The sequence below is a fragment of the Hipposideros armiger genome, unplaced genomic scaffold, assembly GCF_001890085.2.
Source record: "Hipposideros armiger isolate ML-2016 unplaced genomic scaffold, ASM189008v1 scaffold_93, whole genome shotgun sequence".
Lineage (NCBI taxonomy): Eukaryota > Metazoa > Chordata > Mammalia > Chiroptera > Hipposideridae > Hipposideros > Hipposideros armiger.
The window spans coordinates 3,150,756-3,178,222 of NW_017731443.1; the positions used below are offsets into that span (position 1 = coordinate 3,150,756).

Consider the following 27,467-nt stretch of genomic DNA (forward strand, 5'->3'; position numbering starts at 1 on the left):
GAGGGCAGAGGTGTGAAGAGTGAGAGAGAGCAGCAGCAGCACATGTAAAAGGAACACAAAGACACCACAGACACATGAATGCAGACAAGCGCACTGTGAGCCGGGAGCCTGGGCTGCGCAAGGAAGGAGCCTGGCTGCTCTCTGCAGCCCCGCCTGGCTCCTGCCCTGTGGGTGGAGGTGCCCTGCATGGCAGGCCCCTGTTGGGGCCCCATGAGTCAACAGCTAGCCATGCAGGGAAGAGCTGGGTGGGGAGCAGTGCGTGGAAGGGGGAAAGCCTGAAGACCCTGTCTTGGCCGTTGTCCCTGACAGTTGGGGCCCCAACATGCCTGCCAGGTGGCCCAGCCTCAGGGCAGGGCCTGGGCTGACAGCCTTGGAACCAGGGCTCTCCACCTGGCCCTTGGTCTTCAGGTTGGTATTTGGCCCACCAAGGCCTCCAGAGAGGATGAGGACAGGGTCAGGGGTGGCAGAGCCAGGATCCGGTCTATAAAGGGAGAAGCCTGAGCGAGGGGGGCATCTCCCATTGTTTCACCAGGGCGTAGGGGTGGATGGCCCCGGCCCTGGGACATCCCAGCTCCTGGCTCTGAAGCCACAGGCCATATCTGGAGAACACGGCCCAGAGGGGAGGTGACACGGTTCACCCAGATACTGCTGGAGGCAGGTGTGCTGGGGTCAGGGTGGGCCTAGTGTTGCAGCAGCTGCCAGAAGGGGGTGCTGTGCGCACTCGTGAGGCAAAGGCTCCTAGGGCTTGGAGGCAGCCGACTGAAGCCCTGGGAACCCAGTGTCCCTGCAGTACCTCCAAAGTCCTGCCTTCTGGTAGGGCAGGGGCAAGAGGTCACAGGGCCCTGAAGTTCCAGGGACCAGAAATGCGGAAGCCCAGGAAACCCAGAATGAGATACCATCCCAGATGTTACTTTTGCCCTGGGGGGACTCTTCAGAGCACATGCATAGACAGGGGAAAGGGCCAGAAATGGAACCAACACTGTGACCAAAGACCAAAACCCAGGGTGGGGGTGGACGGGAGAAGACAATCTTAAAGGGAGAATTACCTGAGAAGGTCCCCCTTGCTTGGGGACAGGACCATCATTTTCAAAGCCATCTGCCCTTAGTGGGCAAACATGGCCTTGTGTGACTGCCCTGTCAGAGCAGTCTTCATCCCTTTAAGATGGCAGAGAGGACCACACAGACGTGGTTAGCAGATGGAGGAGGGGGCAGGAGCCAGAAAAGGGAAGTTAGTGACAGAGGCAGGACACAGACACAGACACACACACAGAGGGCTCAACGCCTACCTTCTGGCAAACCTGAAAGACAGATTTCTAAAAAAACAAACAAAAAAAGACAAAATAAAAAAAGAAATAAAATAAAAAAAAACCAACAAGACGGTATGTGGATAAGCAGGTGGGGAGTGGGCTTTCCAGGTTCAAGGGTCACCCCATTTGTGGGAGAGCCGCTCAGCGAGACTAGAGTCCCAGACATCCAACCTGCTCGCGCCCCACCCGGCAGCCCTGAGCCTGCGTTCCCAGCTGGGGCATTCGGCTGAATGGGGTGAAGAGCAGGGGGAAGGGCAGGCCGGCCTGCTCCCTCCAAGCCTCCCGCTGCTTCCTGAGCTACACTGGGTGGGAGGAGAGACAGTGGGATTAGTCAGGGAGCACCCAGAGGCTGGGTTGCTGAATGCACCTCAAGAATCAAAAATCAAAGCTGTCTCTCTGGGGGGGTCAGGCCAGGTGTGAGAAACCTCACGAAGAAAATCCCCACCGTGGTTCCCACAGAAAAGGATCAGCGCATGGGGCTGCAAGGGAGGAGGCGGCCCTGGGCCCCCACCAGCCGTTGCATTTATGGCCCTTATCCCAGCAACCCCGGGCCCAAGAACATGGCTGTGGCAGAGGTGAGTGGCTGCAGCCAGACCTAACCAACTGGGTCGGGGGAAAGGAGGTCAGAGGGGGCCGAGACAAGAGACCAGGAAACTCTCCTTGCCGGCCAAGCCTGGCTCAGGCCTCATGACTTTGCAGCTGCGTCACCAAATATAAGTTTCCATGGGAACCCAGGAGAGAAGAGGGGGGCTTTTATTTTAGCATCTGAGTTCACACTCTCCTAGAGAGGAGGCGGCATCAGCATCATCGGCCATCTGCTGGGGGGGGTGGGGGGGGGAGCGTGCCCCAGAGAACGAGGGGTGTGTATAAGGAGCTGGGGAGGCCTGAAAGGGACAGGAAGGGTTTGGGCACCTGAGGTGCTCACACAGATCCAATTTCGTCGGCTTCCCAAGGCCTCTTCTAGGACCCAAGCCCAGTTCTAGGTGTCCCCATCCCCACCCCCAGGATGGTAAAGAAGGCCTGGCCTCACATTCTGCCACCCTAAGGCCCCTACTCACCTGCGTACAAACTTGGAGGTGAATTTGCTGAAAATGCTCCCCGAGGCCCCCCGCCGGCCCTGGCTGTTGCCAGAGGGAGAGGCTGGGGTCACACCGTAGGGCAAGTTCTGCTGGTCCCGCACCTGCCGGAGCTGCCCAGCATGGAAGGTGCTTCGACTGGACACACCCCGGGGGAAGTTAGTTCGGTCTGGGGCTCCACCACTGCTGCTGATGTTGTGGGCGGAGGGGGAGGCGACAGGGACACGCTGGGGGGCTGTGCTGTGGGAAAAAGAGGTGGGGGTGGGGGAAATGCATCAGGGCCAAGAAAGCCATCACCACCAAGCACCTGGAGCCCTGGGGTGGGAACAGGGAAGGGGGATACTAAGGCAGAGGCAGCCATCACGGAGGACACAGAAGGAGGGGCGTGACCACTGAGGACACCAGTCAGGAGGACGTCTAGGGGAGGTGGGACGAGATGGTTTGGGGGGGAGGGAAGCAAGGAGGGTACGTGTGTGGAGAGAAGTACAGGCTGGAGAGAAGTGGCTCCTTGGGAGCTAGGCAGACTGGAACCTCAAGGGGACAATGTTGACCAACCCTCAAGGATTGAGTCCCTGTGATGCTGACTGTCCCTGGGGTCCTAAGGAAGTCCAGGAAGGCTCAGAACAAAAAAGCTTCCTTCTGGAGCCTCGGGACGGCTTCTGGCATATGTGTTCTGAGAGGGAGAACTGGAGGAAAAGAGGGGCATTAAGCTATTTTTTTGTTCCTTCTACTTCCTGGCTGCAGGGGACAAAGCCGTTTCTTGTGGCTAAGATGACCAGACTAGAGGACCCCAGGTGGGAAGAAGCTTTTGGGGGCAGGGAGTGGGACAGGCAGAGGGCAGCAGGTGCACCAGCTGCCCCAGCACACTTGCCTGGGCCGCGGCACCTCACAGTTACTGTCCGTGGGGGGCAGCCCAGTGGCCTTGTTGGGGTGCACGGAGGCCGACATGGATTTCTGGTGCTGGCGGGGCCGGGCCGCAGAGACTGCGGCAGAAGCAGAAGCCGTGGAGGCCCGGGACCCTGGCATGGTTAGGCTAGGAGACAAAAGCAGCGGAGAGGCCTGGGTTAGGGGTGGGTGGGGGCAGGGGGCTTGGGTTAGGAAGCAAGGGCGGGGTGGGAAGCGCCAGAGCTGGGAGCTTGGCAGGAGCAGCAAGGGGGACGCCAGTCAGAGCTGAGGAAAGCAGGGCTGGGAAGCGGAGGGCAGGGTGAGGAAGGCAAGGCAGGCCAGAGCCTGCGGGAGGAAGCCAAGGGCTCAGGAAAGCCCACAGCGGGCAACTTGTCTTCAGGCTGCACTGGTCTCCTAGGAATTCTAAGAATAAGGATGTTTCCTCACCAGAAAGCAGAGTGTTGCTAAGGGGAATTTTCATTAAGCTCAGAAGAGGCGGAGCCAGGCACACAACACACCAAGAGATGCTGCCGGTCAAGGTGAGAGTAGCTCTGCTCTCATGGGCACAGGTGGAGTCACCCTCAAGGTGCAGACCCCTCAGATGAGCATCTCGGTTCTGCCCTGCGCTGAGGCCTCAGCACTGATGCCTAGAGCAGCACAGCTGCCTGCCGTGCCCTGGCTGCAGTCAAGAAGCAAGAAGCAGTGGAGATGACCATGGAGTCATACTTGGTACACGCAAGGAGCGATCGGTCACAGGACCACAGGGAAGAGGAGAGACGGGGTAGGGGGAGTGGACGGCAGAGAGGAGGTGCTGGTATGTGGAAAGCTGGACTGGACACAGCCAGGACAGAAGGAACTCTAGGGAGCAGGGAGGGGAGGTGGTGCTGCTGACAGACGTCCCTGCAGTGAGAGGAGGCTCCCGGGGAGCGTGGCGGGCAGGGCCCGGGCCTGCTCACCTGTCTTTGCCATTCTGGATGGAGGCCTGGCCAAGGCTGGCCCTCTCCAAAAGTGGGGAATTCCTGCTTCGGTTTGTGCTGGTGGAGAGGACACTGTTCTGTGGGAAATAAAGGACAGGGTTGTGTCACAGAAAGCCATGTCCTACTGGCAGGGTCAGAGCACCCGCCTCCCCGCCACCTTCCATGAGGGGCAGGGGTAGGGAAAGAAAGGACTTCGCTTTTACTTTTGGGGGCTAGGCTTTCTACAGGAAGCAACAGTGGCCCAGGAGGGAAGGCCAGGTGGGCAGCCACAGGGAGCTGCCTGGAGTGAACAGGCAGGCTCTGGGGGTGGGGAGGGGAGGAGGCAGGCTCACCGTGGAGGGGGTGGGCGTGGTCTTCTTCCTCTCTAGGCCGGGCAGGGGGCTGGCAGGCACTTTGGCTGTGCTGCTGGCTTTGCGCCCCGATTCCCGGTCCTCCTCAGGCCTCTTATTTTCTGCGTTGTTGCTCTGAGTCTTCTTCGAGTAGGAATTCGACGTGGGAATGGCGGGACCAGCTGCTGGGCCAGAGTGACAGTGGGAATGGGTAAGGGCGGGGGCCCACGGAGGGCCTGACCCCCACACGGTGCTTTCCTATTGTCTTGCCAGCAACCCAGCAAATCCCACTTCACAAAGGCCGAGAAAAGGGACTTGCCCAAGGCCATGCTACTAACAAGTGGCTGAACAGGATTGAAAGTCAGCTGTGTCATCCAAAGTCCCCAGAACTTGTAACCTCTCAGCAGAGGGGTGAGTCCTCCACTGCATCTCTCAAAAGCACTCACCCTGGTCACTGAAGCGTCGCTGCTTGGGGTTGGCAGAGACGCTGCGCTGTACCTTGTGGGAGGGGGAAGGAGCACTGCTATTGGTCAGATCAGTTGACGGCCGGGGCTTCAAGGTGATGGCATCACCCTCCAGCTGCAAGAACAGAAAAGCAGAGCAGACGTCAAGCAGATACACAGATCCACCCCAGGCTCACATGAGACATAGGCCCTGCAAGACCCATGTGCAACTGACCACTCTTGGGGACACACATGCCCCAACAAAGACCCTGAACCAACACAGCTAGAGACATACAACCTCCTGCAAAGATCTCCGCCCTCAGAGTGGGATACACACGCCCACAAGAATGCACATCCAGACACCGCCAAGACACCAGGGCCCCAAGCCTCCTGAGTAGGCGAAGGCGAGAATCGAAAGAAGGAGCCCACCTCCACTGGCGGGAGAGCAGTGTGGGGAGGCCATGAGGTCAAGTGGGGACACAGATGGTGAACAAGACCCTCTGCCCACAGAGACCCAGGACTCAGACATAGACATGGTGACCCAGGTGGACAGAAGAACACTCACGAAGCCTCCAGACTCACGGACAGGAGGATGAACTTACATGCACAGAGCTACACACACCCAGACACAAGCACCAGGAAGAAGTGACACACAGACTCGCGACTCTTCTAAGAAAGACACAGGGACTCACGCACCCACAGACCCAGCGATGCACACTTCCAGAAACAGACAAACACAGGGAAACAAAATTTCTGTATCAACACAGAAATGACCCAGCCAGACTGACCTAAGCCCAGTCTAACCAACACAGACCGAACCAGATCTACTTCGCCATATGGAGGCCCAGGCCCAGGCCCCACCAGCTTCCCTATCCATTCACTGATAGAGATCAGTGAAAGCAAAGACCAGAGGACCTTGGCCACCAGAGCTGAGGCTTAAAATTTGCCAGCACACCTACTCAGAGATGAGCGTCTGCCCTCAACGGAGGCTAGAAGTATGGGGGTGCCACTGCCAGCAGGGCCAGCCAGGTGTGGGAACGGAGCAGGGGCACACACCTCAGAGCTCTTGTAGCCCAGGAGCAGGTAGGTGGCCATCACTTCGTTGTACCTCTGGCCCACCAGCGAGTCCTGGATCTCTTCCCGAGTGTAACCCATGGACACCATCAAGTCTGCACAGGGGAAACATTCAGTTAAGGCCGGTCCTGAGTGCTACTCAGGCTCAACCTCATGGCTCAGTCCAGCCTCACCTGTCCGCCGGGGGTCCTTGTAGTCAGGGAGTGGCTCCACATAAGGCTTTAGTTCATCATCTTCGTGACCCACATTCATCCATCGATCTTTCATGATTTGCTGGGGAGCAAAGGGAAGGGCAGAGAGGAGGGAGACTCAGCTTGAAGCTTTCCTGGGAACCCGGGACCTTCCAGCTAGCTGGGCTCTTGGCTGCTCACCTCTAAAGTGCCTCTCTTGCTGGGATTGAGAATGAGAAACTTCTTAAGTAGGTTTTCACAGTCCGTGGACATGTAGAACGGGATACGGTACTTTCCCCTCAGGACCCGCTCCCGCAGCTCCTGCAGGAGGGAAAGTGAAATCACCCAAGGTCAAGAGAAGAAAGCTAACACCCAGGCTCCTAAGAGCTTAAGACTGGCCAGGCAGATAGAATTGAAATGCGGTAGGAGGCAGAGAGTTTGGGACACGGCCCCTCCCAAGAGAGGCAGTGAAGTCCAACACCCTGGGCCTTCTGGCCTGACCAGCCTGAGTGCCTTGGGGGGTGAATGGACACACAACAGATCTCATCCCTTGAGAAAAGAAGGAAGGTTATTATAATGGGTGCGGAAGACTTTTTAACTACTGCTACCTTTTGCAAGCCCTTCACTGAATCTCTGGCGAGGGAGAAATGCAGACAGGTAGCAAAGTTGACAGGTCAGTGGTAAGGCCGGGGGCCGAGAGAGAAAAATGAGAAGTAACAGAACTATCTCAGCCTGCACTTCACTGCACCTTGAGGTTCTGTCCATCAAAAGGCAGGGATCCGCTGACCAGTGTGTACAGGATGACGCCCAGGCTCCACACATCCACCTCGGGTCCATCATATTTTTTGCCCTGGAAGAGCTCTGGGGCGGCATAAGGGGGACTGCCACAGAAGGTGTCTAGCTTGTTCCCAAAGGTGAATTCGTTGCTGAAGCCGAAGTCTGCAATCTTGATGTTCATATCAGCATCCAAGAGCAGGTTTTCTGCCTGGGATGTAAGACGGAAAACGTAAGGAAACCCAGTAGACCACACTAAGGCATGGACAGGAAGAAGCCGACCGAGTGAGAAAACAAACAGGAAGTCATCTCCAGTCTCAGAACTTTCTTCTCCAACTCCAGGACAGGCCTTCAATCAGTGTGAACAAGCTAGGCGGGAGGAGGGCAGAGCAGGCCACTCCTCACACAGGCAGCCATCTGAGAGCTGCCATCTGAAGGCTCAGAGATGCTTTGAGCCACAGAAAGCTTCTGTGTCAGGCCCAGGTTAATCACGGTTATGTCTATGAGGACTTAGGGGCCAGGAGGCTCATAGGCAGCCTCACACTCTAAAATTTCAGTGGAAGAGATGAGTGTGCAGGCATGTCTGCAAAGCAGCTGTGACGCAGCTGTGGGAATGTGAATATTCTCCCTCCGTCAGCCACCAGGCTGCCTGAAGGATCAGCAAAGACTGGAGCGCTCCTGCCACACCTGGCAGCATGGGGAGGTGATGGCTGAGAGGTGAAATGGCAGGGACCCTTGCTCCCTGGCTGGAATGAGACCCTAAGCCCAGTCGTAAGGCCTAGATTGGAAGCAGCCTTAGGGGCTTCCTCACCGTCTCCAAAAAATTAAAGGCTGGCGTTTCCCTGAACACTCGGGACTGGTGGTTGTCATGGTGAACGGAGGGTGAACACCCCAGCCCTGCCTCAGAGGCACAGGGAACAAGAGCATGCCTTACCTTTAAGTCCCTATGAACAATAAACTTCTGGTGACAGTACTGCACAGCAGACACTATCTGAAAGGAAGGAAGAAGGGTTAGCGCAGAGCCACCTAAGGGTAGGCCCTAGCGGCGGGCAGAGCTGTGACCACGGGGCCTAGTTCTAAGCTGCCACACAGATCACAAAGTCCAAAGGACCCTCAAAAGGCCATTTACAGACAGGCAGCCCCTCCTTGTAAGTCAGACCCCAAAAGGCAGAGGTCGGCCCCGTACTCCAGGGAGTCACACCCACCTGACGGAATTTAGCTCGAGCCTCTTTTTCTTTCATCCTGCCATGAGCCACTAGGTAATCAAACACCTCTCCTGCAAGAGATGGGCAGGTCAAGGTCAAAACCTGCTGGGGCTGGGGGAAGCGGGTGCGCATTAGGAAGAGGCAGCTCCATACCTACCTCCACTGGCATACTCCATGACAAGGTAGAGAGTTTTTTCAGTCTCGATCACTTCAAATAATTTAACTACAAGAGAAAAGGCCAAGCCATGAGTCACAGAAGTAGTGGGGGCCACACATCGAGCCCCAACATTACAGGGGCGTCCTCGAGATAAAAGTTCCCCCTTTCACAGTCCACCTTCCCAAGGACAAGCTCGTCTCAGAGCAGCCACACCACTAAGGACAGCCCCGTGTGCCAGGGGCAGAGCTGGGTTTTGAGCGGGGCTTCCCCAGGGGCATCCTCGAAGATTCTGGGCTACAGAAAGCAAATCCAGAAAGTCCATGCTGGGCTTCGTGCTGGGAAGTGCAGCCCTGCTGTGGGGGAAGAAGAAGAAAATGACAGCTGGTTCTCACCTATGTTGGGATGATTCAAAACCTTCATTATTCTTACTTCGCGGAATAGCTGGAAAATAAAATGTCAGGGGTCATACTTGCTCAACTTGCTCCCCTTAGGTCCCCTCCAAACAGAGTCATTGCTGGGGTTCTTTTTCCAAAAGAGAAAACAGGCAAGGAGAAGAAACAGGGCAGGTGTCCGGATCATCTGTGCCCACCAGAGGGCTGAGAGGTAGGTGAGGGGGAGGAGTGCAGGAAGGGCCATCGGGAGGAAAGCTGGGCTCCCACGACTTGTACCAGGAGGTCCAGCACCTGGGCAAGCCAGCGTGCCCTCTGCGAGGCTGCCCAAATCCAGCCCCCACACAGCGGACGGGTTTTGGCTGAGTGCCTCTGAGGGAGGGAGTGTGAGCCCATGTACATGAATATTCAGAACTAAAGTTCAGTGACAAAACAGACTTCAGCTTGGTTTGTGCAAAGGGGTGGGGGAGTGCTGAAGGGGGACCCTGACATCTTCTGATTTACAGAAGTCAGGGGGCTCTGCACTAGTGGGCAGGCCTTTCTCTCCTGGGTCTCTGGGGTGGGGACAGAGAAGCCACTCCTATATATAGTTGATACCAATTTTAATCAAATCCACCTCCACACACTCACGCTCTCTTTGTGCAACAAAATCAGGGACTCCAAACCATATATTTCCATAAAGAAAGATGACAGACATGAACTCCATCCCCTCTGCGGGGGCCAGAGCACTGAAGGTGGGGCTTTTGTAACTTCCAGGCCTCACCACTTATTTGCACTAAGAGCAGGACTAGGTTTTTTGTTTTCCCCCCCCCGGGGGGTGGGGATAGGTCTGGAGTATAGTTTACGAAATCAAGTGAACACATTCCCTCCCCCCTGCCCTTTAATGAGATCCCAGAGCTTTCGTGAGCTGGAAAGGAGAAGAAAAGACAGTCTTTCCAATCTTCAGGAACCTGATTCTGACCTTGGCTCCCTTTTCTTGTTAGAGCCCCGGTTTCTCTTGCTTTCTTCCCTGGCCCAGCAGTCATCTTGGATGGAGAGGTAAAAAATCCTGGACACCAAACATCTCAGGAGCAGTAATGGGGGGCAGCACTGAAATGGGGTGTGGAGGCAGCGGCCGGGGTTCTTCCTGGGGGGTTCCCACCTGGCCTGGAAGGGCATTCTCCTGGGAGAGCGTGGAGTTTCTGGGCTTATCTTGAACCCTGAGGGGGCTCGTTTCTTCAGTGTTCCTTGTTGAGGGAGTATTGCTGGGATCAAATTTAAACACAGTGATTTGGCCAGAATCAGATTGGCCTTGGTAACAGGGTGCGTTGAAAGGCTTTGAAAATGGCTACATTGGTCTGAGACTGGTGCCTTGCAGCTAGTCAGGAAGAAGCAGGGAGAACAAAGAGGTGGGAAATGAGACCACCTGGCCGACTGGCCATCATTGCAACGGCAGGCTGGACTGCTCCGAAGACCAAATGGCCCACACCAAGCTAGCTTCTACTCGGTGGGATCTGGGCCAACATGTCAAGAGTAGCCCTCTATCCCTTCCTTCTGGAAAGCTCCAAGCAGGGAAGCCCTCGTGATGACAGCAATATTTTCTTTGAATCAAAGAACCTTAAGGGGATCCCATGGGTAACAACAAATAGGCAACACTTTGGTTTTGGCTGTCGGCGTGTCAGGGCACCTCAATGCACACACTCTAACTCCAAGAACATCTCTCTCTAACAGCCTCTAACCCCTAGTCCCAAGCTTCCCAATGTCACTAGTGGATTCTGTTAGCATGAGGTTATGCCCTCTCCTAATTCAAACAACAAAGTGCTCATGAAAAGAAAAATTCAATCTGCCACGAGATGAAAAGTACTAGGTCAATCCAGGTCAGAAATCTGAACCAGGGTCAGCTGGAGGATGAGGGCACAAAGGCAACCTGGCTTGACCTGAACAAGGGCAGCTTTCTGGAAGCCAGATGGAAGATCTCCTTCCTCCAACCACCGGAGCCCAGGGTGGGTGGAGGGGCCCCGAGTTCCCAGTTCATACCACTCATTCACTGGCACGCTGTCCCCTTCTGCAAATGAAAGTCTCCTTTTCTCCCTCCTACCAGCGTTTCCTAGTTTCTTGAGCAGGGGGTAAGTTCCCACCTGGAAGGTTTCCCAGACCAGCTAGGACCTCAGTTTCCCACTGTTACGTCAAAGAGGGAAGGGACAAGTTCAACCTCACTGAGTTAAGCCTACGTGCAAATGACTATGACTTTTAGCTAAGAGGAGCCTAGAAGTAAGAAGGAAAACTGGGAGCACCAGTCCTTAGTCTGCACTCACTGTCAGAGGCGTGAGACGAGTTTATTAGCTTCTAAAAACCCCAGTCTTCAATACTCATTCTCTAAAACATAGCTGGCACAGACTCCAGTGGCAGGTTCCTGCCTCTTCTTATCCCGTACTTCTAGAGAAACCCACCTTGGATGACTCCAGGTCTTAGGATGTGTTTCTAGTAACAGCTACCCACGTGTTTTTGCATAGGGCTGGCCACAGGCCAGAAAGTGACAAGACGCAGGAAGGAGGTCAGGTAGGTAGGTCAAATGGCTGGGAATGGGCAGCAAGGCTCCTGCAGAGCCAGCGCCTGTGGCCAGGAAGCTCCGGCAGGAGTCAGCACAGAGGGTCCAACCAAAGTCCTAAAGGTAGCAGAGCCATGGAGAGGAGGAGTGGGGACAATTAAATGACCAGAGTTTAAACTAGGGCTTCAAGAGGAGGCCCAAATGGGGTCAGTACACCACTGGCCCCTGGAGAGAGGTTTAGACTGGGACGGAGGCGCTGTATGCTTACTTTCTGGAGGCTGGAGGAGTTCAGTTGAGTCTTGTCAATGATCTTCACAGCTACCTGAACATGAGACAAAAAGCCCAGGGTTACCTCTTTGACCAAGCTAAACCCAGGGCTCGAATCTACTTCCTCCTTTCTACTTCCACCTCCTTTTCGTCCCATCCCTCTTGGCACCCCTAATTGTTCAGATCTCATTTCTGTCTGACAAACAAGAGGCTGGCTACGGTAGTAGCCTCACCACTACCTATGGGGGTGTCAACAGCTGGGAGAGGCTGCCATGTTGCCAAGCCCTGCGCTCACCTCTTTCCCAGTCAGGATGTGCCGAGCCAGCTTCACCTTGGCGAAGTTACCCTTGCCAATAGTCTTGAGGAGTCGATAGTTGCCAATATGGGGCTGCTCGTCAGCAGAGGTGGCTGAGTTGCGGCCCCGCAGCATGTTGGACTTACTGCTGGGCTTGGAGTCGAGGTGTCCCAGGGTGGGCTGCAGGGTGGAAACACGCACACCTGTCAGTATGCTACCCTTCCGGTTCCCCACACTCTTGCCTTTAGCTCTCTGCAAAAAATGTAAGACGTGAGGGGGGTAGGGACAGATTCCAGGGGGCTGGCAAGCATGCAAAGAATCATAAGGCAGGGGAAGAAAAAGAAGGAGATGAGAGCCAGTCTTCCCTCCAAGGCCTACAGTCCAGTGCCCACATCCTGTGGGTGTCGGAGCTTAGGACCTGAGCTGTCCCAACACTGGCTCCGCCGCCTGGCAATACATCCCCCCCCCAACAACCCAACTGTTCCCTCCACCTCACATGTGGCCCGTTACCACAGTGAGAAGGCTGCAGCTCAAGGGTGCGGGGGCAACACCATCAGAATTACTTCAAAGCTCTCACTGCCACCCAGCACTTTACATTTATCTGTATTATTTCTCACTTTGCATTGATTTGTTGTCCATCCTGGTGGAATGGAAGCTCAAGACAGGCACGTATATCATTTACTCATTGACACATCCCAGCACCTAGGCGGACTGGATTATGGTAGATGCTCAATGAATACTTGTGCAATGAATGAACTGAATGACAGAGTCTGAGCTAGGCAACAGTCTGCCCTACTTCGATACCTCATCATCACCAATAAGGGTGGGAGGAAGCAGAAATGACGACAACGGCACTGAACAGGTATATAAACGTTCACAAGAAGGGTATGTTGCAGACGAAAACATACATCTGATAAGGACTTGAACATTCCTCAAAGGGCTAAACACATGATTACTGGGAGACCTAGCAATTCCATTCCTAGACACCTACCCACGAGAAACAGAAATGTAATCCACACAAAAACTTGTACACCGATGTTCATTCATAATATACCATATTCATAAGAGCCAGAAAATGGAAACAACACAAATGTCCACCAGCTGGTGAACAGATAAAACAAACTCGAATACCCATACAGTGGAATAGTCATCGGCAATTTTAAAAACTGAACTACTGACACCTACAACATGGATGGACTCTGAAAACACGATGATGCTAGGCGAACGAAGCTGGTCACAGAGACCCACAGAGAATTCCATCTCTCTGAAATGTCCAGAATAGGCAAATCCATGGAGACAGAAAGTAGATTCGTTGAGGGCTAAGGAGCGCAGAGGAGGGCGGGGGGACTGTGGTGATGGATACATAGCTCTGTGAATTTACTAAAAGACACTTAGTTGTACACTTTCAATGGGTGAATTGTATGGCATATGATTACATCTCAATAAAACTCTTAAGAGTCTGGTCTAAGTCTTGTCTAGAGCCCTAATTTACTTCTTGAAGAACACCTGATGCCATCACTCCAGCATACTGGGACAGAGCCTCATCCCAGAACCTTCCAGAGCTACAGTGGAAAATTCAAGGAGACAATCTGGAGGGGAGCAGGGTGACCAGAGGAGAGTGAGTCAAAGTTCTTCCTTTCACAGCCCCTTCTGGCTCTAAAGGAAGCCCTCAAAAACCACAGAGAAAATGACTTGCCACCACAAAGGAACTGTCCAGGGTTCCTGAGACAGACTTGTTTCCCCAACCAGATGCTTCTCAGGCAGGAAGACAACAATAACACAAAATTAAGTATCTGCTACTGATGTTCCCTTTCTTCCGGTGTCAGTGGAGGGCCTTTCTTTCTCTCTGCACAGTAGCTGCTGGCTGGTTTGGGGTGAGCTGCTTGACTCAGATCCCAGAAGCACAAGGGGCTGGACCTTCGAGGAGAAAGATCTCCTGTGTATGGGTGGCTCTGAAGGCAGGGGTTCCTGACATCTTTTGACCGCCCTGGCCCTTCATGGAGCAGTCTCCCTTCTGTAAGTCGAAGTCCCCATAGCCTTTGAGGTCTGTCCACTCCAGCCTATAGAGCTCTCTAACCCTCTGGTGTCCAGACACTCTGTAGCTCACCTAAGCCTGGCTGGTCCTCAAATAGCATTTGCTAGGCCAGCAGATTTTCAAATATTTCTTTCTTTCCTCCAGAAGGAACTCTAGGGTTCACACCTCTTGGAGAGAAGGGTATTTCTAGGCCCTGCTGGTGCTTGCATTTGGCTCAGTCTACCAAAGGGCCCCCTGAACCCATCTATCAGGGTCCCGAAGGCCTGGCCTCCTTCTCCTCAGTCCCATCTCCCTGTGGCGGCTGCTAAGCTGCCTACCGCCCTAGCCAGCCTGCCTCAGGGGCCACGGACAGGGAAAACCTCCCCGCTACCCCAACTCCGAGAGGAAGATGGGTGGCAACATTTCTTTAGCAACCTCTAACTCACCTCCTAAGTTTGTCACTCCCCTCTTTTCTAAGGACAGGACTTGGCAGTCTCCAAGTCCTCAAAATTAGAACAGGGACTTAGTGTCTACCTGCGGTTTTGAGCACTCTGACCCCTGAAGTCAAATCTGGGAATCCCACTGCCTGTCCTGCGCTCTGCTCTGCCCATCCCTCTTGCTGTTTCTGGCCCTCCAGGCTGGTCTGTTTGGCACGGCAGGAGAGCATTCCCTGCCAGGCTGAGCTACGCACCAGGCTTCAAGCAACATCAACCACCACACGAGGGGCTTAGGAGTGTAGATGCCAGAGACAAACTGCCAGGATTCAACTTCTAAATCTGCCACTTACTCAACACATGCTAACGTTATTATGATCAATACCATCCTGAGGAGGGAGAGATTACAGAGGGGGAGGACAGCATCCAAACGACGACTGGTGTGGGGTGATCCCATGTCTATGTCAGGAGATGGTCGAGAGCAGGGGTCAGCCAACAGCGGCTCGCGAGCCACATGTGGCTCTTTGGGTACACTCCATCTCAAAAGTTTGCCAACCCCTGGAAGAGCCAAACCTGTCCCTCACAACAATTTAAAAATTATTCAAAGGGCCGGCCGAGTGGCTCAGTTGGTTAAGAGCTCGCTCAAGAGTGTGAGCTCTGAGCAACAGGGTCCCCGGTTTGATTCACGACCCGAGCTGAGCTGCTGCTGAGCTGCTAACAGGTGGCAGGCTGGCTCAGCTAAAAAAAAAAGAAAAATTATTCGAGGGCCATAAATATATTTTTACATAATCACCATTATGTGAATAATATCCTTTAAAATTTTTATAAATGAAACTATGATAGTTTTATTTTCATTTTCGATTTTACTTCAGAGCCACAGTTTGCGAGCCGCAGTTTGCTGACCCCTGGCGGTTTCAAAAGTTTGCCAACCCCTGGGGTCTAGTGGCTGTCAGAGAGCTCTGTCCAGCAGAACTCAGCCTCCGCCTACTAGTGTTAGCTTCCTTATCTGTAAAGGGGCGATAAAATATTCCCTTCTTTACATTAGGTAGGCGAGAGAACACACACAGAATGCTTTATCCAACACTCAGTAAAGAGCAGCCATTACTGCTATTATTTTTTAGTTCCCAAATATTACCATCCACAAAGCCAGAAGTCTCATTGTCAACAAGACTTCTGCATCTAAGTCAAGCCCTCCTACGGTGGCTGCAGCCCAGAAGGAGGTCGACAAGAGATGCTATGGCCCTACCCGCTGTAGAGGTCCAGGCCCGTCATCTGCCCTCCCTTCCGGCCCCGTTGCCAGCCTACACAAGCACCCCTAGCCTTTACAGGAGGGCTAGACAGGACAGCTGGGAAGGGCGGGTTCGAAGCTGGGTGTCCAGGAGAGTTAAAAGAGAAGATTCAGTTTGTCCAGGAGCCAGAGAACACTGGCATGTGCTCCGTGATCCCCTGCTCTGAGTCACCCACTTCCCTTTCAGGACAGAGCCACCCAACTCTCAGGACTCAAAGTGTGAGGTCCTTCTCTTATCCCATTCGCCTCTCCTAAGTTGTAAGGTGTTTCCCACAGCAGGGATGTGGGACAGGGTGAAGAGAGCCCGTGGGGAGGAAGTACAGAAAGGAGCAATTGTCCAGTAGAAAATGTTTCTTGGACCAAGGCCCCACATGAGGCGCCTTCCCAGAAGGCTGAAGGGTGAGGGTGAGGGGTGACTATTATGGAGAGTGTCCCTTCCATGGTTCTGATTAGGCCCATTCAGCCTGGACCCAGGTCTCACCAACAGGATGGGGGGCTGAGGACTAGCTGCCCTTGCGGGCCAACTAAACAACATCTGGCTAAGCCATGCTCTCTGCCCTCTGCTTCCATCCTCCTTGCTTACATAAGATGTGGGGCACCAGACATTCTCAAAGCTCTGGCCAACATCACACCCCAGGCAGGCCCCAAAGGTCTGAGGAACCCCATGGCTCTCAGGCAGGCTTCAGAAAGAACAGGGGGGTCACTCTTTGAGGAAGTATCTGGAACCAAATGGCAGACCACACAGACCTTGTTCAGGAGTAGGGCCTAAACAGTTTCGGGGTCCTCAGTAGAGAGGATGAGATAACCTAGGACACGGGGGACAAAAGAAAAGGAGTCTTGTATCCAGTGGGCTCTTCAACCTGGGATCTCGGAGCTTGGCCTAGGCGTGCTGCCAGGTTCACCCGGAAGACAGCCTCCACCCCGAAAGGGCTGGTGCTGACTCAGGTAGGCAGGGCCCCTTCCCTAATGCTGGAGGCTCCTACCGTCAGTTCTCCCCTAGAAAAGCTCCGCTTTGGGGCTCTGTATTCAGGGTTGGCCTCAAGTGTCCTGAGGCTTCCTCAGGCTGGGAAGGGCCCAAACTGGGAGGGGTGACAAGCAGGTACCCCCTGGCCAGGGGCAGAGTCAGCCTGGGCACTGTGCAGTAGAGGGAGAAAGTGTCCCTTGGGTAAAAGCCCTGGGCGACCAGATCCCAGTCTCCCCGGGCCTCTGCCTGTCCCCAGCCCCTTCCTTTCCCTCCAGCTGAGCCTGTGGACCAGCCCACGGGGCTTCTGCTGGTGGCTGCCCCTCCTTCCCTAGCCAGCGCCTCTTTAACCTGCCCGTGAATTTTACTATCCTGTGCTCGTGCCTGGCTCCATTTAGCAAATCTGGAAAGATCCTGTGTTTGGGTGAGAGGGAAGAAAAAGGGCAATCCCAGACCAAAAAAGGGGAAAACATACCCGGCTGGAGAAAGGGACAAGGGCTACCGGCGACTTCCATTCAGCAGAACCCACAGCAGAACCTGTCAGGCAGCAAGGGCAAAGTACAGAGGCCGGGAAGAGCCAGGCTTAGGGCGGGGGCTCTGCCAGCCACCCTTACTCAGGCGAAGCCAGCGACACCTTCCACCACCTCCTCAGTGAGAAGCAGCGAAGCAGCCAGGCCCGGCGGCTCCTGCCTGGGAACCTGGACTATGTCGCAACCGAAACCACCACAAGCAGAGAGAGAGACCGGGCTTGGCAGGGAGAGCAATGGGGCCAGAGCCCGTGGCTTCTCCTGGGCCAGAGCCTAGTGGCCAGGAAATAAATGCATGCAGTTCAGGACACTACACCAGGAGCAAGGTGGGAGGAAAGGGGCAGGAGGGGAACAGGAAGGAAGGGAGACTGAGAGAGAAAGAGGCGGGTTTAGGTTAACTTCCTTCTCCCTTCCCCTCCCCCTCCCCGGAAGTGGGCTGCCCCACCCTCCCCAAGGTGCTTCGCTGGGTAACAGCTGGGAGAGGGTAAGGAGGAGACACACTGAAGCAGGGCTGGCTGTCATAAAGTCCTTATCTCACCTGCAGCAGGTGGGACCTGAGTAAGGGCTCAAGTCTGGCAGGGCAGGGAGGGCAGGGCAGGGAGGAGGAGTGCGTGTGAATCAGACATGCTGACCCAGAGAGGGATGAGACCAGCAAATCACCCACCAAGAACACGGGTGGGGGAGGGGTAAACAGAAACCGGCCACCCAACAGTGGCAGTCAGACCTCCCACTCCACAAAATGCAGTGTTTAACCTTAGAAAAATGCATATCTTACTTATTCACAAAATACTCTGGACATAATTTCAGGAGGTTCAGGAACCCTGTGAAGTTCCTTAGAGGTCTATGGATTCTAGATTAAGAAACTTTGTCACTGGTAAGATAATGAGACAGTTAATCCTAAATTTTGCCCAAAGCTGGATTTTGCCCAAAGCTGGGGAACAAACTAAATGTCCCTCCAAGTCCCTTCCAGGCCTGATTCTGGGAGTCTATTCCTGGGTTCCCACCCACCTTCCGTGTCCATCACCCCTACATCCCCCAACAACCATGAGGGCCTGAGGGCAGCCATTCCTTACACCTTGCTGTACAAAGCCTTGTCTGTGTGCTCTGTTCCCTGATCTACTTGCCTTCTTTCTTTCCACTACTCTAGGCTAGGATCTTTCCCATGAAGCAACTCATTAAACCGTGTGCTGGCAGGCCATAACCCCCCTAGGGAAGGGCCAAGTCTCCTCTGTGCCCTGTACTTGAGCACCGACACCCAGAGACCATGCTACTGTACTTCAGTGTTTGCCTGACATGAGGTTCGACATTTCTGATACCACCATCGGCCGGCATATACCTCCTGTGTTCTCCCACCAAAGGCCAATGGGGTGGGTAGCACCCCATTTACAGATGAAAAACTGAAGTACAGAGGTGAAGAGGCTTGCCCAAGTTCCTACAGCATCCCATGCAGAGCTGGGCCTGGAGCCCAGGGCTTTCTGCCCACTTAAGCACCCTGCTGTCCCCTTTACCAGCTCATGGACCCTTGATGCCTAATCTACTCTTACCTCCCCCCAAAGAAGTTAAGTTCTGCAGGGCTCTTCCTCCAGACTAGGAGGGGAAAGGGGAGAAGACGGAGGAAAGGTGTATGGGATCACAGGAATGCCAATGTCCGGTTAAGGCCAGTGGTGGTTGTTTTGAAGGCCCACCCAGGTGGCCCCGCAGCGACCCTTCCTCTCACTCCTTCCCAAAGCGGGCCTTGATCTCGGTGAAAGGGGTCAGGGTTTGTTCTGGGCCCTGGGCTCAGGCTGGCCTGGGACCACCTGCACCATTACTCAGAAGCCAGAGCAGGATCAAACGACTGTATTCTTCTAGTCTTAGGGCTCTGCAGGGCGACGGAAGGAGTTTTCCTCAGTCCTGTTTGTAGGAGGCAGTAAGGGGTTTTCAGTGCTGAAGTACCAAGCACTGACCTCAAAGAGAAGCTGGGGAGCGACGGGGTAGGACTGAGCTGAAGAGGCACATGGCCCTGGCAAGTCACTAGCTCTTTAACCCTTCCTCTTTCATTGCATCTAGGAGCTTTCTTTGCATCCTTTGATCCTGAGCAACTGTCACTCTCAACTGCCGAGAGTCAATAAACCAGTGGAGCATTCTGGGTAGGGGAGATCTTGTAAAGCTGTGGTAAACACCAACCAGCGCAGAGGCTAGATACACTCCTCCGCCCATGAAATTAACTGTGATGGCTCCACCTAGGGGGCCCCCACCACCCCTTAATACCCTGTTGCTATGTCAAACTCAAAGGGCTACTCCCCTTGTCCAGCCAGAGTGGGTGCCTCCCTGACACAGCAGACCAGCAGTGCCTGCAACTGAAGCACAAAACCAAAAGCAAGGGTCGGGGCTCTGCCCTTGAGCTCTCTGAGCTGCAAGCCTCACCCCAAGGCAGGGAGGTCAGCCCCACAGCCTGGGCCATGAGGGGAGCCACCTGCGGGCCTCAAAGCAGCCACAGCTGGAGCTAGCGCCTGCCTGGGAAGACCAGGCAAGACCTGGCCTCACAAGGGATCAGAACCCAGTCACCTGCAGCTCACTCCCCTTTGTGCATAGAAGCCACAATGCAACGGGCACCCCTCAGTCCCATCTTCAGGGCCACTTGAAACACCGGGCTCCTCTTCAAACATGGGGCATTCTACTGCGCAATGGGGGCTTCAGAAGCTTTCAGCTCCACTTCACCCCTGAGAATTTGCTCACTGGGATCTGGTCTCTACCTCATCATTCCCCAATTACTGTCGATTCAGCAAACCTTTGTTGAGTGCCTACCTCTGGAGCCAGGGCCAGTTGCCAAGTTCAGAGAGATCTGGTTCCTGCCTTCTAGAATCTCAGAGGAGGGGAACTGTATGTCAGGCGCACTACAATCTCTCTGTTTGCTGTATTAGGGGAGGCAGGCCAGCCCGGCCAGGCTCTGGAGGAGAGGGACCTGGGAGGGAGGGAGCCTGCCTTTGCTCCTTACTAGCTGACTGAATGCAGCAAGATGACTTGACTTCTCTAAGTCTCAGGGTCCTCCTTTGGGACATGAGGACACCAGCTGTACCCACTTCACAGGGTTGGGGGGCTTTGAAATGAGGAAACCCACCAGTGTTGACCGTAGTGCCTGGTGCGCAGTAAGGTCTTGATAATGTTTTGTATGATCTCCACTTTTGGGTAGAAACCTTTGTTTGCCATTTCAAGGGGTTCTCTGAGCCAGTTACCAGTGTAGCCAAGCTGGTATTCCTTCTAGAATCAGAAAAAGTCAAATTTCTACCATAGCTGAGCTGTCAAGCAAAAACGACCCTTTCCTAACATAAAATCACTCCTGCCAGGGAGAGTGGGTAAGGGAGAAGGCAGCCACGCCTCTGCCCTCTGAGTAGCCCAGAGGAGGAAGCCCTTTCCTTCATCGGTTCCTTAAGTCCTTCCTCCCAGAAAAGGCCCAAGAAACAGCTGACATACCCGGTACCACATGGTACCAAGGGCTGGGGGAAGCTCACACTGCCAGGCTCGCACTCCATTCGGCTCCTCCCCTACCAGTGGGTTACTGTAACCATGGAGACCAACAAGTTCCTCCATATCACAGGAGAGCCAGCCTGCCAAGAGCCCAGGGCTCTGGGGGAGGCAGAAGGCAGCCTGCAACAGAAAGGTTTGGCTCACTTTACAGAGTATTGTGGGGAGCTGATGGAGACCAGCTAGTGCAGCTGAGGTGCCTGGGCCACCCTCTGACTTCCTTTCCTTTGCTGAGTAATTGATGTTTTTAGCACACTGTCTGGGTGTATCTGGTGCGACTTGGGACAGGCCTGTGGTGGGACCCCAGCCCCAGCACTCTGGCTGCCATGTAGGAAAGGCATCAGAACTGTGGTATTTAAAGTTACATAGGTACACACACACTAAAAGGAAAGCTCCAGCTATCATCTAATGCCTTCTTTTAAGTGATCCAAGTAAGTAAACCTTCTTATCCTGTGTTTATCCCAAATCCTTTTGTTCAAAGAGTTATCTAGACGCCTTCTGAGCTGAGTGCGCTCTCTCCCTTCTCTGGACTCTCACACCACCCTATCTGTACCCATTCAGCTCTTCTGACTTTGTGTCTCCACGAGCTCTGAACGATCAGGGACAGTCTCTCTCTCGCCTCTATGCCCTTAGTGCCCAACAGAGCTTGCATCTAGCTGGTGCACGTTAAAATACTTACAGAATCAAAGTGTTACAACTTTCTGAGCCTGAAAATTGCCCTCCCCCTCCCCCCAGGAGGTAAGACAAGAGCAGAGGAAGGAAAATCAAAACCTCTTGCCATAAGACCCCTTTCCCGTCTTTCAAGGCGTTGTTGCCCTCTGAAGTTGGCTGGTCCCACTAGAGTACACTACAAAGGAAGGGACCATGGTCTGGCTTATTCATGGCCCACAACAACGCCTAAGCACAGAGCAGAAGTATTCAATAAGGCACTGAACAAATAAATGTGTATAAACAAATAAATGAGAGAACGTGTAGGGGTATCTTCATGACGACCTCTGGGATTCACACCAATAACCCACACCAGTGTACGCCGCAGACAATATACAAGGGACAGTGGCCACGAGATCCCCTCTCTCAAGGATGGATGACATCTATGGGGCGTTAGTTCTAACAAGCTTTCTAAGATGGTGGGTGATAAGGCCCTTGGTGTTCTCTCCTGACACAAAGCTTGGGACAAAGATGGTGACCAAGGTAAACTGGAGACAGATTCAGAATACAGGCCTGGCACAGCCCAGGACCAGCAGCCCCCTTTCCCCCACCCCCATCCCTGGCCCCTGTCAATCAAACCCAAGCCCTCCTTTCATCACAGAAGGGAACCCTCTCCTCTGAACTTCCTGCTGCCCATCCATCAGGACCTCCCACTTCAGACAGTTCTCTCAGTCTCTCTACATTCAATCCCTCCACTGCTTTGCTATCAAAACCATTGTGTCTTGCTGTGACAATGCAATATTGCTGGAACCATTCTAAGATCTACTGATTTGGGGAAGCGACAGTGACTTGTAGGAGACATTTATTTACTGTTTGCCACACTGGGGGCTCTGCTTTAATATTTTCTCCTTGAACCAGTGTACTGATTGTAAGGCCCTGTCAACCCCAGAGAGCCAAGAAGTCACCCTTACACACCTGCCTCCTGTTCCGCTGCACAAATCGGCATTCCCATCCTGCCCCTCCGCCCTCCCCAAACTGTCTCCTGGTACAGAAAAGCAAAGGAACTAAAAACGGCAGCTGGGGAGCTCAGTTGACTCACCCAGCATAATCATCTCCCAGAATTTCCCATCTTCTCCTAGGGTTTTTGCCAACACAAAGTAAAAAAGAAGCACGAGATCTTAAAACAAAAACAAAAAACAAAACAAAAAAACCCCTCTCTCAGTGTTTATGCAACAGCCTTTGTACCTGGATGCAGACTTAACCCTTTGTCTCTGCCCTTTCCAACGTGGTTTCCTTAAAAGGCCTCCATGCTGAGCAGTGCCAGCCCAGCGCTGGGACACTGGGCCTGCCAGGCCCTACCCAGGTCAGCTCTATACTGGAAGGTGCTGAATAAGGCATGTGCCTCTTCTCGCTGCATCTTCCTTTGGGAGTGGCGAAAATGCTGCTGCCCTACTCCTCCAGTTTCAAAGAGAGTTGTCAGAAAAAACTCTGGGGCAAAGTTTGCTGCCCCAGAAGTCACCATGACCAGAGGTCAGAGCTCAAGCAGGAAAGAAAAAGACACTATCTAAGGCCATCACCGCCACTGTCACCTCAGAACTGTCCCCACCTAGCCAGGCTGCAATGTGGCTGCTCCACTGAAGTGACCATTAAAGCTCTACCTGGCTGCTCTTTCCATAAGCAAAGCCCCACTGGGCTGCTCCTGCCCACAGGCGGACGTGTTTTCTTCCTTCTACAGCAGATTGTTAAAAACCCAAGCAGCTGAGGGCACCTGAGCTGTGGAATGGGGGGGCGCCTGTTACCTGACAATGGGTCAAATCAGCCCAAACTGAGAGTTCAGTGTCACCTGTCCGTCAGAAGAATCACGGGAGATGAGTACAGCTCTCTAGCAGCCTTTCTGGTAGCAAGCGGTGTGTGTATTTGTTTTTGTCATTGTCATCTGGCATCCAGGAGGACAACTTACTTTTCTGATAGATGGTGCTAGGCCACGAAGGAATGAGGACACTTCCACAGGGCACATGCAGATCTTCTGCAGCATATTAGACAGAAATCCCCAACTTACCAAAAGTTCCGTTATGAGAAGGAACTATTTATCCACAGACACATGTTACAAATGGAGATTGTGTCCTCAGGCCAGCAGCCCATGGGGGCCCACCATGTTCTAAAGTAGTATATTAACCATGCTTAAGATTTTAACCATAGTCCAGAACAGGGAAATTAATTCAGTGTTCCCAAGTAAAACCTAGGGTGGACAGCAGAAACGGGGGCTCCCTAACCTTCAAACTCTGGGAGAGGGCTTGAAACAAGAGGACTTGAGGGAGAGGGACTTCAAAGCATTATGGGGCGGCTGGGTAGGAGGGAGGGTCTAAGGAGGTATGAGCCCAGGTGGAGATGAGGAATGAGGCTGGAGAAAAAGATTTTGCTTGGGTTAGACTGTCTTATAGGAGAGAAGGACTAATTAAGGAAGACCAGGTAGAATTCCAGCTAGAGAGAGAAGTCCCGTGACATATCAGAAGCAAACGTTCTTTAGGTCAGTCTCCCCTGCTCAGCAACTGAGGCCGAGGATATGCCTCATATCCACCTCACTGTGTGTGTCGCTGCCACTGCAGTCCCAAACCTCGGCCAAGGGCAGAGATTGCTGGATCCTGTTACTAAGTGGCCATGACCTGGGCAGATGCCTTGGCTAGCTTGCCAGATAAATGGAGGAGGGCTCCTTGGTCAGAAGTTAGGTGGAGAAGATTGGAAAGCACAAGCTTCTCAGTGAGCCTGAGTATATGTCAGTATACAGTATATTCTGCAGTATGTTCTGCATTTAGGCCTAGGTTCCCCCTCCCCACCCCCTACCTCCTGAAGCCAAACACTTCATTTTCTGGTGGCAATGAGAATTCTACTCCAGGATGCCCTAGTTGTCCGTGCACTTGGCCTACGAGCAGAGTACGGGAAATGAGATGACAGGCACTTTCCATTACAAGTGCCTTCTTAAAAAGCACTTTTTATATTCATCTTTTCAGGGAGAATCCTAGGGAAAGAGGGTGACTGTATGGGTTTCTAAGAGAAGGGAGTGGTCCACAAACGGCCAGCTTAGTTAGCCCCGGCCAGGGCAGCACAGAGACGTGGGTTCAGACCAGTGTTGGAGGTTCTGAGCTTTCTGACCTCTGTGATATGAACCTGGGAGCAGAGCTCTTTGGTACAGATTAGCTCATGTGCTGGTGGAAGCCCTCAGGAACTAGAACCACCAAGTAACAGGTGGTGTTGGGGAGGAAGGGGACCACTTTTGGGCACTGATGTTCTATTACACAGACTGCAGACAACAGCATGCTGGTTATTTTGAAGAAGGCAAGCAGCCATCTCTGTAGATCTCCTCCAAACTCACTCAGGGAGGGCAGGGAAGAAAGAGTGGCTGCAAAAGGGATACAGATCCTCCCCAACAATCCAATAGGCCTGGTGGCTTAAATAAAGACCTAAAGGTTGAGAGGAAAAACCACCCAAAACACTTCCAATCAGAAGAATCTAGCTGGGCAGCAGGAAGCCACTGCTACACATTCTGTTGTTCTGTCTAGTGTCCAAACAAACATCAAGGACAAAGACCCCATAGGCATAATGGGGTCTCCACCAAGAGAAAACAGAAGGTGTAAAATCAGAAATTAACGAAAACCCAACACCATCCAAAACACTTAGAATGATGCCTGCACATACTAAATACTCACGACATGCTAGCTATTATTATAATTCCGAATGCTTTCCTAACTTATTCTGTAGGTTACCAGAAAAAGATACGGCTTTGGGCTTTAACTTCTTTACTCAATGATCACTGCAAATGCTCTATATCTTGAAGAGATGGATCTTTTCGAATTGACCTAGGAGAGCTCTAGAGTCAAAGGCCAAGTTCTGGTCATCTATTCGCACAACTCAGACTTGAACTTGGGTTTCTTAGAGCCAGAAAAGTCTCCAGCAGCTCAAATGTTTTATCTCCCCCCATAAAAGGCCACACTACTCTCCCAATAAGAAGCACTTTAAACATACACATCCCACCCTAGGAAAATCCAGAGTATACAACACAGCTCCTGAGATACACAATGTTGGTAATTATGCCAATATTTTCTAGATATATGGACCTAGGAACTTTGCAAATCAACAATGGGAAATATGACTAGCATTTAAGAAACACACACACACACACACACACACACAGTGGCTAGAGTCCCTGAAGAGGGACTATGTACTACAGAGCGCTGCTTCTTCAGTTGTGAGATGAGGGAAATGTGTGTGTGTGCGTGTGTAAACTTAGCTGCATCTCCAGCTCCTGAGTGTCTCTGGCGTGGAGACTCAGCAGCCTTCTGAGGCAGCGAGGCTCCTACCACCAGCTGTCCTTCACACGAAAATAACAAGATCACCGTTTGGGAAGATGAGGTTTTTGGTGTTGGGTTTTGTATCCCATGCTAGCATGCATCTGTCTCTGGGGCAGTTTCCTGAAACAGCTGCATGTCCTGGGCCCCTGCAGAAAGGATGTGAGATACAGGAGAAAGATAAATGAGATGCCAGGAGTAGGAATTCAGCAATAATAAAGGCAAGAAGGAATGAAACGGTCTAGCTGTCTTCTCCTGTCAATGGTAGCTGACTTTTCCTACCTGGTCCTCCTCACCAAGGATCACACTCACTTCCATTTACCTTCCTTGGCAGACCCAGGCTTCCTCCTGGAGTCTCCACCTCTTTACCCTGACAGCTCTAGCACATCAAGTGACTGTGGTATCTGAAGCTGATGCTGGTTACCCCATGAAGAGATAACCAAGGTCATGTGAGCTGGCCTGACATATTCTGCTGTACTTGTTTATAGGCAAGAGGATTAAAACAACCTGTCAGGGGAGAGGAGAGGGCAAACCCTTACACAGGGCAAGCACTAGGAACACAGCACAGAGGCCTCCCGCCAAGAAATCTTTTGCTCAAATATAAAGCAGAAATCTCTCACCAAATGCCAAACAAGCTACCTATGCCAAGTACCACTAATGATCCAGTGACCTTGAGGCGCTGCTCAATTTTTCCAATGTTCTTTGTATAAAAGGTTTGGTTTTTTTTTGGGGGGGGGCAGACTACAGAGAAGAGCTCCAAATTAAATTAATACCCAAGCAAGCATTCCTGGCCCACCGAGAAATGTGACTTAGGGCTTAAGAAAGAGGGTGTTTTCAAGGGTACATCTGGATGAAGAGAGCACTCAGTTCTCAGATGCCGAAATGCCCACTCAGAAGTCAAACTCCCAATACAGAGCTTCGTATGACCATTTCTCGCCCTACTCAAAGCCAGAATTAGGAGACAAATTAGGTACAGCTCCGGGGCAGAAGGGTTCAAGCATCAGGGAGCCCAGAGACCAGGTTAGGGCTGTCCTCTCTAACCAGAGGGTCCACCTAAAAGTGACAGCACTGGCCTCAAGGCACAGGAGGAAGGGAAGGTGGTGGGTCAGCAATCTATGCTCTTGACAGAGATGCTGCGGATGCTGCCTCTGGTTCTGTGAAATCCGAGTCTTTCTCCCCAGCTCCTCTGCAAAGCCATTTGTCACAGCCCCTAAATAACCAATCCTCTCCTCCCAGCAAGCTTGGGCTGCTCCGGCCTGGTCTCTGCCTTAGGCACTCAAACCTTAGCAGCAAGAGGATGTTTCCATGTGGGTGTTCCTGTGGCTGGATGAAGAGGTCAGCAGAAGAGGGCTGGGTGGTGTCTCTTCTCTGCCAGCCAGAGGGGCAACATGATACACCCGCTGGCCACCTGTGCTCCCTCCCTCTCAACATCCCCTTTCTAGCAAAGGAGCAGCTACCACTTTCCTAACCTTCCTACAAAAACTGAAGGTAGTAAGTCCAGCTTAGGAAAAAAAGGGATATTGTGCTGCAAGGGATTCCAAGAATAGACTCCCGACCACCCACTAAACTCTTCTGAAGAGCAGGGGTGTTGAGAAGCGCTTTCCATTTCTCCACACCTTAGAAAACAGGGTGGCCTTGGCCAACACACACCTGGGTGGCTCGCCATCTCCTCTAAGGAGCCCTGGTCTCCCTAACACCAGGGTAAGTCCACACCTGCCGCAGAGGAGCAGGCCGAGACAGTAACGTGCTGCAGAGTCCACATACTCACACGTCCATTAATCTTTCTCCAGATGGCTGCTGTCATGCAGAGCAGTGAGCGGGCTGAGTCCGGCTCAGAGGCTCCGAGCCAGTCACTCCAGTTTGCTTGGCAGTG

At 53.0% G+C, this 27,467-nt stretch overlaps 1 protein-coding gene across 7 annotated transcripts in view; it reads right to left on the reverse strand.

The window, feature by feature from the left end:
• Positions 1 to 27,467, reverse strand: part of MARK2 (microtubule affinity regulating kinase 2) — a 54,483-nt gene that overhangs the window by 3,588 nt on the left and 23,428 nt on the right. The window contains exons 1-17 of one of the 7 annotated variants that reach the window (XM_019645357.1): positions 27,363 to 27,460; positions 11,876 to 12,055; positions 11,582 to 11,635; positions 8,790 to 8,838; positions 8,398 to 8,463; positions 8,241 to 8,311; positions 7,970 to 8,026; positions 7,010 to 7,246; positions 6,463 to 6,582; positions 6,265 to 6,364; positions 6,074 to 6,186; positions 5,021 to 5,153; positions 4,578 to 4,756; positions 4,225 to 4,322; positions 3,255 to 3,416; positions 2,366 to 2,623; positions 1,287 to 1,313 (exon numbers count right to left, since the gene is read on the reverse strand). In XM_019645357.1, the coding sequence (XP_019500902.1) occupies positions 1,287 to 1,313; positions 2,366 to 2,623; positions 3,255 to 3,416; positions 4,225 to 4,322; positions 4,578 to 4,756; positions 5,021 to 5,153; positions 6,074 to 6,186; positions 6,265 to 6,364; positions 6,463 to 6,582; positions 7,010 to 7,246; positions 7,970 to 8,026; positions 8,241 to 8,311; positions 8,398 to 8,463; positions 8,790 to 8,838; positions 11,582 to 11,635; positions 11,876 to 12,055; positions 27,363 to 27,398 (1,940 nt within the window). In that variant the 5' untranslated portion in view covers positions 27,399 to 27,460. Of the gene's footprint in view, positions 1 to 1,286; positions 1,314 to 2,365; positions 2,624 to 3,254; positions 3,417 to 4,224; positions 4,323 to 4,577; positions 4,757 to 5,020; positions 5,154 to 6,073; positions 6,187 to 6,264; positions 6,365 to 6,462; positions 6,583 to 7,009; positions 7,247 to 7,969; positions 8,027 to 8,240; positions 8,312 to 8,397; positions 8,464 to 8,789; positions 8,839 to 11,581; positions 11,636 to 11,875; positions 12,056 to 17,047; positions 17,499 to 23,211; positions 23,235 to 27,362; positions 27,461 to 27,467 lie in introns of those variants that run through there. The other 6 variants (XM_019645355.1, XM_019645358.1, XM_019645356.1 and 3 more) reach the window with 6 other exon arrangements.